This window comes from Poecilia latipinna, unplaced genomic scaffold, assembly GCF_001443285.1.
Source record: "Poecilia latipinna isolate Pla-1442-1.1 unplaced genomic scaffold, P_latipinna-1.0 Scaffold1547, whole genome shotgun sequence".
NCBI classification, from domain to species: domain Eukaryota; kingdom Metazoa; phylum Chordata; class Actinopteri; order Cyprinodontiformes; family Poeciliidae; genus Poecilia; species Poecilia latipinna.
In genome coordinates this window covers 37,312-46,473 of record NW_015114163.1, presented here as the reverse complement: position 1 = coordinate 46,473, position 9,162 = coordinate 37,312, and the positions used below count along the sequence as shown (strand labels likewise).

General features: G+C 37.9%; 1 protein-coding gene across 2 annotated transcripts in view; it reads right to left on the bottom strand.

Moving 5' to 3' along the window:
- gys2 (glycogen synthase 2) overlaps window positions 1-9,162 on the bottom strand; it is a 46,227-nt gene that overhangs the window by 25,218 nt on the left and 11,847 nt on the right. The window contains exons 2-5 of one of the 2 annotated variants that reach the window (XM_015058526.1): window positions 7,231-7,412; window positions 5,373-5,564; window positions 5,044-5,229; window positions 1,728-1,872 (exon numbers count right to left, since the gene is read on the bottom strand). In XM_015058526.1, coding sequence (XP_014914012.1) covers window positions 1,728-1,872; window positions 5,044-5,229; window positions 5,373-5,564; window positions 7,231-7,412 — 705 coding nt within the window. The remainder of the gene's footprint in view (window positions 1-1,727; window positions 1,873-5,043; window positions 5,230-5,372; window positions 5,565-7,230; window positions 7,413-9,162) is intronic. The other variant, XM_015058527.1, reaches the window with a different exon arrangement.

Here is a 9,162-nt window from a genome sequence, read left to right as displayed (position 1 = left end):
GTACAATTAAATTACAAAAGAAAATAGTAACGCGCAGTAATGCAAAGTGATTTCAATAAGTAACTGTAGTCTGACTACTGGATTTGAAATAGCAACGTGTTAGATGACTTTTTACTGAAAAAAAGTGGTCCGACGTCATTAACACGTAACTGACATCAGTGGTTCTGACCAGTAATAATAATAATAATAATAATAATAATAATAATAATATGGCAGATAATCCGTGAAAAACAAATCAAGCTCCTCTCTGAGGTCCTACTGCTATCTGTAGAAATACAGCACTCAGGCAGGAACAACCAATCGGAGCCAGGCAGAGGGTCTCAGCACTTTCAATCACCCTCATGTACACGCAGCTCACACAGCTAAGTTTGGCAGGCCGGCCTCTCCCAGAAAGGTGTACCTCTGTTCATCTACCTATCAGCCTTGACTCATGGATGCATTAAATCAACCTGTCATCATAAAGAACCTCTGTGTTATGTTAGACCAGGATATGTCATTTAAGGTCCATATTAAACAAGTTTCAAGGATTCCTTATTTTTATATTTGGAAATATTCTGTCCAGGAGAGATGCTGACAAACGAATCCATGTTTTATTACTTCAAGACTGGACTACTGTAACTCTTTACTATCAGGAAGTCCACAAAATACAGTTAAAAGTTTTCAGTTGGTCCAAAATCCTGCAACAAGAGTTCTGATGAAAATTTAAAAAGGAGGAAAATATTTTATCTTCCCTTCATCGGCTCCTTTTAAAATCCAGAATAGAATTTCAGATTCTCCTTCTCACATCCCTCAATAATCAGCTCCATCAAATATCAGATCTTATTGGTCCATATATTCCTAACAGAGCACTTGTCTCTCTGACTGCAGGTTTGCTGCTGGTTCCTAGAATTTCTGATAGTAGAATGGCAGACAGATCTATAGTTCAAGCTCCTCTGCTGTGGAACCAGCTCCCAGTTTCAGTCTGTGAGGCAGACACCCACTTTTTCTCACTTCCTACTTCTCCTGCTCTCATTTTTATATTATTTGCTATTATTTCAGCTGTTAAATTTTTGTTTCTGTTATTTTTCTCTCCATAGAAACTACATCTGGTCTGGCCTTGTGGTTGGCTGACCAACCTTCCTTGAGGAGGGGATTGGCTGTGATAATGTTGCCATGAGCTAACTGTTCTCTCTGTCCTGCTATTAACTTTTTTACTTTAATCAACATCAGAAATCATCCTGCATCCAGCATGCCGTTCTGTTTGACATCACTGGAAAGCTCATAATCCACACTTTCAGAATCTGTAAATATCTCCCTGCTGGTAGTAACAACCTTTTCAGCTTGTCAATGTTCTTAGCCCTTCTAATGAGCCATTATTTTATCCAGGTGTGTTAAAACATGCAGGATGCCGGCCCTCAAGGACCGACTTTGGGGATCACTGATTTAAAAAGACAGCTGTACTTTTTCAAACAGAACCAGTTTAGTTTTGATAGTCATTTCCCCCTTAATAAATAAATCATCATAAAACTACATTTTGTATTTACTATCCAAATCCAAATGTATTTAATGGTCTGAAACACTGAACTGTGACAGTAGACAGTAGTCATAGGGCTGAAATTATGTGACTCCATTCATTAATTGTATCCATATCTATTCTTTGCATGTATTCATATCTATTTTATACAATTTACATGTTGTAAAGATGGAAATAATCATTGTGAATCAGACTCTTGTTGTGTGGCGTCCACCTGGCTTCCTGTGCAGCATGTGTTTGGCCTCCACTGCTGTGATCTGGGACACTGTGGTGAAGACGTGAGCGCAGTGCACCGCTGCTCGCTCCATGCAGTACCGATGGTAGATCTGTCTCTCTCCTGCCTCCTTGTCAATATTGAACTACCAGTACACAAAAATATCAGATTCAGTTTTAAGCTGTAAATTCAAAGAAAAATGACAGTGGAATAGTTGTTAGGATAGGTTCTATCTGTACAGGATCATGTATATTACAGTCTAGCAAGTTATACCATCACACTCCTCTTCTTCAAACAGGTAACAGCACCTTACTTTGGAAACTCCTTTGTTTTGTTGGATGTTTTTCTGGCTTCTCTGATTTTTTTAAGATGTAAAAGTCAACATAATGGAATAATGTTTCCCATTATTCTTTTTTTTCTCTTATATTTTATGTATATGGATACCAGAACCCTTGGACTCTTCGTTCATTTTTCTTGGTCACCCTCATTCAACCATTTTGATTTTTTCTGAAATTTCAACTTCATTCATTTATAAACATGTACAATTCAAATTCAGTTTGAGTCAAATTTAGATTAAAATTGAAATCAATCTGTTGTTGATAGACTTGATTATGTACCACGAACAGATAACTTACCTGTTCGTGGTAAGTTATCTGAAATATCCCAGCTGGTTACATCAGGCCATAAAAGGTTTGGACTTTATGGTTTTAGTAAAGGGGAACCAGATGTGACAGGAACCAGGAGACATGACTCACAAAACAAGAAAGGAAATTATTTGATGACCCTAAATCAGGTAATATTAGAGAAAGCAGCATGTATTGTAATTCCTCTGGTAATTTTAATCAATTCTGTATGTAATGTATAATAATAATAATAATAATAATAATACATTACTTATCGGTTCAAGAAGTCTGTCTTAAAGTTATGGTATCTCATAAGGTATTAATGTTTTTTCATCAATAGAATCGGAAAGGCAGCTGTAGACTGGGGTCATCTGTCAATTATCTATTGAGCCAGTGAGCAATCTGCAGCTCTGGGCTGACCTTTAGGATGTGAGCAGTGGGGCCAATTACAAGCATCACAGTAAGCCATCCTCATACAGTTCAACGTTACTAATCATGCTCTAAATGACTTTAAAATACCAAAACCTTTGAATGTGCAAATCAGTCTGACAGCTACCGATTACCCATGTTGCTAACAGCTCTGTGGTGGGGGTCGGAACACAGTTAGATTGAATTACAAGCAAACTGGGACATTTTTTAGAACAATGAACATGGAGAAAAGTTTCAGATTCATACCAATTCAAACAATTCAGTGAACTACAGTTACTTACTCGTTATGGGTATAAATATCAATAGTTTTAAATGGTTGCCATTTCACATTGACCATTTTTCCTCTTTTGGGGTAGGAGGAGGTATTAGAATGATTTTACTTAAATGGGGATTTTTTTAGATCCATTAATAATGCAAATTATTCATACAAACTGAAATGTAAACATATCAACCTGAAACCAATTACAAAGTAATGGCAAGTCGCATCTCAACATCTTGCATTTCGTTGCCACCAATATGCATTTGTCTAATAATTCTAGCTCAATATGTGATTGGGATTTGTCAGTGTGGAGGGAATTTAAAGCTACCCTAAAAGATTACACCTATTCAGTTTGGTACAAGTTTTGCTCCCAACCATGGGCGCCATATAGGGGGGGAAAGTTTGGACAATTCCAAGGGCCCCTGGCTGACAGGGGACCCCACTAAAAAAAAAATATTTTTTTTTTGGGGGGGGGGGGATTGCGGGGGGGGAGGTTTATAGAAATATATATTAAAAAAATCAGATCTGCATGAAATGGTTCGTTCCTACTTAGTGCACTTGATGTTGAAGGTGTTCAGCAGCAGTCAGACAAGAACAGCTGTGGTAGTTACTGTGCCACTAAGAAAAATTATAAAGTTAGGTTTTCAAAAAGTATAGGGATAGAGAGAGAAATAGACAAGAGTGTCAATTTGTAACCCAGTTTTTCTCCAAGAGAGGTGAGTAGACTGTTAGATTATCAATCATTTAGCATAGTTAGTTAAGCTACAGACTACTGTTTGCCTCCATTTCATTTAATGAATGAAGGAACAAATCTACCAACATATTCGTATATTTAACTTGTCCCTGTACCTTTTTTCACACTTAACAGATGAGTCAGTCAGTAGCAGTTTTAACCACCATACCAGCATGAATGAGATTGATTGACAACACTAAGACCCTCCTCATGATTCTGATTGGTTGTTTTTGGTCAGAACGGCGCTTTACTTTAGCCAGCAATAGTTCAGGAAGGAGGCTGAGGAAGTTGATCTTTACACAATTTATGTCTCATAGCAAACTGTCACAACATGGTGACAGCTTTTAACAAATATTGGAAAAGCATATTTTATTAATTAAAGTTATGTACTGCAGCTTGAACAAAATGCAACTACATAGTATTTTTTGAGAAGTCTGGATTGCTTTATGTGTGTTTAGCATGTTGTCTATGACTGTTGGTGGGGAGAGACATTTCAGTAAGCTAAAGCTAATCATAATAAAAAATTAAGCAACCTATTTACATGCAGTATGTGGACTGTTGCATTTAAAATGAACTAGCAGTAAATACTGTGCTAGTATCAGTATTGGACCAAAGAAAGCAAGGCAGTCACAAACCTGTAAAATTGTGACACTTTTGATGGGTTAGATAGACTCAAGAAACTGTGACAACAGGTACGCAGGGTGGCCCAATTAAATTTTTTGTCATGGGGTTCAAGACTCCTGGCAGCGCCCCTGCTCCCAACTGGGTTTATTTTTTACTCCCACAAAAGATAAGACATAATTCCAAGCTTGACATAGCACCATCAGTTCATCTTGGCTTCATCTGTTTCACAAAGGCCAAACCAGGCTTAGGTACGACTATACCAAGGCAGGTTTGAGTAATTCAGGTAAATGTTTCAATCTGGTTTAAGGCTTAGGCCTTCATTCCAAAACCATCAGAGGTTGCAGTTTTGAAGTTGATTCTGAGGAGCCCAGGTCAGCTGCATGAGACGTCAGCCAAAGAGAGGTACTGTGTTCTACTTTAACAGGGGACAACAAAACATGGTCTTTATGTGCAGTAACATGGGCTGCCTTTATCGAATGTCCCTCCACAGAAAAAAAGAACAGATCATTTGTGCGACAGCACCAATCAGCAAAACCAATCAGCAGCAGGCAAAATAAAGGCATACAAGACATGTATGCCTTTATTTTGCCTGCTGCTGATTGGTTTTGATCTTATCTTTGCCCCAAGCACAACTCACTGGTCTCTTACCTTATCCAAGTTGTTGTAAAAGTCAACATTCCCAGCACAAAGATATCTTCCGAGCAGTGTGGCATGGGTAGTAAAAACCGTTGCCATAGGAATGTTTCGGGAGCGAGAGAGAATAAGCCCAGGCCCTGCCTGCCATTCATGGAAGTGACTGATGACATTGGGTTTGTCTCCAAGGTGATCTGTTAGCTAAAACAAAACAAACAAACAAACAAAACAAAAAACAGATAGATGTTAGAGGTTCACAAATTGTGAAAACATACATTTACAACTCAACCAGGGAGGAACAGGTTGAATTTCTAACACTGCTAGCTTCACTGGTAAAGCCACACCTCTTTAAAGAACCAGGCAATCAAGGAGCCCAGAATGAGAGAGTCATTAGCCTCCCGATCGTGATACGGCAGACCGATGTGGCAGGTCTCCCACAGGTCCCCCTTCCATCGGTCCAGGTTCCAGGCTGCTGAGCCGATGTCAAACAGGATAACATAAGGGCTGCCCTCAATCAGCCAGCGACCAAAATGAACCTGAAGCAGCAGACAGAGTCCAGAAAGTACTTAACCAAGTCTAAATGTTTTCAAAACTGTTTTTTTATTGTCAATTTGCCTTATCCTATACAGGAAGAATAGAATAGAATAGAATTTATTGATCCCCAAAGTTGCTCTGCGTCAGACTGGTGACCTGTCCAGGTTGACCCCGCCTCTCGCCCGGAACGTTAGCTGGAGATAGGCACCAGCCCCCCTCCTGACCCCACTGAGGGACAAGGGTGTTAGAAAATGGATGGATGGATCTCCAAAGTGTTAAATATTGTTAAATACAAATATAACCATATTAAAATGCCATACTAAAGTTTTTATATCTTATGTTTTTAATGAATTAAGACTGAACAATGTTTTAGAAGATTGGAGTCCAAAGTCATTCTTCAAGGGCTGAAATTCTGGATGTTTAGTTCTTACCCTGGTTCAATCTCTGAATCACCTGATGGTTCATTGACAGGCCTCTCTAGAATGCTGACCTGCTGAGAAGGTAATTAGACCATTTGAATCAGCTGTGTTGGAGCAGAGACACATCTAAAGCTGCCATGGCAGCAGGACTGGAGATGGACATCCCTGTTGCAGAGCCTCAGTCCTTGTATTTGTGTTCCCACCAGAGGTTTGGAATTGTCAATTCACCACTTAGAAGGAATTTCCCTTAACTTCCTATAACTTATTTGGACTAAAAGAACTCTTTAAAATGTCAGACTATTCATCAGATTATTATTAACACAAAACTGTAGGTTGTGGAATTAAAAATAAACATTATTCAAGAACTGTTTAAGAGACTGCATGCCTTGGGAACAGTATGTTCAGAGTGAATGGTATAAACTCTTCTAACCAGTAATGAGTGTGTGGATACTAGAAGGTAAAATGCCTAAGTCAGTGGTGTTTCTAGTTAGCACTGGAAGCACCGAGGGAAGGCAGAGGAGCTTGATTTTTTTCACAGATTATCTGTGTCATCCTACATGTCACAACATAGTGACAATTTTCCCCAAAAAGTTGTAGTTAGCATGTTTCTTCATAGTTTGCAAAAAACATAGCTTCTCATAATTGGCATCATTATGCTTAACAATCACTTATATGATGAACATTGAATCTTCAAGCAGCAGTCTTTACCAGAACACACCTAAATACACGGTGGCCTGCAGCTTTGACTGTCAGTGAGAATATTCATTGTTAATACCTTTCCTTCTGGGTCATTCCAGACAAAAAGGCCTTAGTATCAGTTTAGATATGATATATTACTGAGACCTTGAAATATAAGATTAAAAGTGCTATGAGAGACCACAGAAGCTTGTTGAAAGATACATACTCAAAACATTTGACCATTTTCTTTCAGCTTAAAAGAGAATTCTACCACTCACTATGGAAATGTAAAGAAATATGTAAAAATTCTCTGTCATTATTCTGGCATTCATTAAATAAATATTAATGCTTTTGATAATTGTAACTTATATACAACAGGAAAGGTTTGGTCAGACTTAATGAGAAAAAGGATTGTTTATTTTTCTTCTTTGTATTCAAATATTGGGTCTCAGCTGTATTATTGAACATCTTATGACATCTTATGATATGACAAATATACGTAAGATTATGACCAGAATTTAAAACACACACACACACACACACACACACACATACACACACACATACACACCTGGCAACCATTGTTGATAAGAGCATCCATTGCCTTCTGGATCACTGGGTTGGGTGGTACACAGCCTTCCACTTGTGTCTTGAAGTTGTGTTCAAAGTACGGTCCCATCATGTAATAGTTCTCTCCCCATTCATCCACTGTGACCTTAGCTTTAGACTGGATGACAGTGTAAATTCCTCCAACTGAAAGTTCATGAAGTGCAAAATAAATTACATAAATAAATGAAAATATGTTGTATATTGCTGCACATTGTTTTCATGTGAGTATAACTACATCAGCCATTTATAGCATATCAACCCAACAAAAGTTAGACACTTTTTCTATGGCTAACCACTTAGAATTAAGAAGAAATCAATAATTTCAAGTCTCACAAATAACTATAAATATTCCTTATGAAATCTTAAATTTGAGACATTGTAAACTAATGGTAAACTGTGGCACATGAGAAACATTCTAACCCTTTGCTTGTGTTGAAAAGAGGAGCATATTTTCCAGTCTTATGTGAGCAGAAATTACTAAAATGAAATACCAATATGTGATAACTAATGATGTCCAGCCTTCATCAGCTTATATAATTGAAACACTAGTTTAAACCCTGAACTGTTGCATACCATAATTATATCACCACTTTGAAGCAAGCACTTAATTAAAGGAGCAAACGGTCATTGTTCTACATTGTTTTGGATGAATAAAAATGAGGAAGACCCCCATTAGCTGGGCAGCCATAGTTAGGACTTGGGCAAGTCCTAACTATGAGGCAAGAAAGACCAAGAAGAGGAGGGCACTGTTCCATGCCTCCAAGTCAGACAGCGGGGGCCCTGGTGGGGCTTATTATTATTATTATTATTATTATTATTATTATTATTATTATTATTATTATTATTATTACATATATAATAAAATAACCCCGCCTCTCGCCCGGAACGTTAGCTGGAGATAGGCACCAGCAACCCTCCCGACCCCACTAGGGGACAAGGATGTACAGAAAATGGATGGATGTAATAAAATAATAATAATCCCCACTAGGGCCAAGCTCAGTCCTCGCTGCCTGAAAAATTTCAGTCACAGACCATCTGCCAGGAACCCATCACAATATGACATAGCCCAAACGCCTACTGACACCATCATACTACCAGGGGCATTCCTGCACCTTTCCTCCCCCCAATGATCCCACCATCTCCCACAGTTATCCCCACACCAGAGGATATGGCATGTGATTAGTTCCAAAGCTATGAATATACATTCTGCACACTCAGATTTGTAGTCTATGTTAGACACTGAGCATGTAAACATGACTGAAAATCTATTCACTGGGTGTTCATGTTTGTTTGTGTCATATCTCAATGGATAAATAACTAATAACTGGACATGGGACTGTACATGAAAACAGGTCCTTTATTATGGAGGACCAAAACTGACATAATAATAAATAAAATAATAAATATATGTCGGACATAAATAAATAAAAGAATAAATATAGAAATAAAATAATAAATATATATTTTGATAAGAATTAAAAGCACAAATATATATTTTGATAAGAAATAAAAGCATAAATATATATTTTCATTTGCTGTATTTATTTCTGTATTATTTCCTCGCTGTATTTCTGCTTCTCGATATGTAAATGAGGTGGGCAGCAGCCTTCTACGCCCAGCTCTCTATTGGTCAATAAACAGGAAAAAGAACGATCCGTGTGCAGATCGATTGTGAATGCCTGCCTACGTGGCGCTTTCGGCCTCAGTTCAACAGTCCTCAGGAAACCTGACTGAAAAATTCACGAATACTCATTATCTTAAGGACACAATAAAAGGTAAGGTTAATAACAGCATTTAAGTGTTAGATAACCGTTATTACTCATTGTCAATCCACCATTCTCTGACTGTGTATATAATAAACAGTCTCTGATCAGAGAGTAAACCAGCTAGCAGT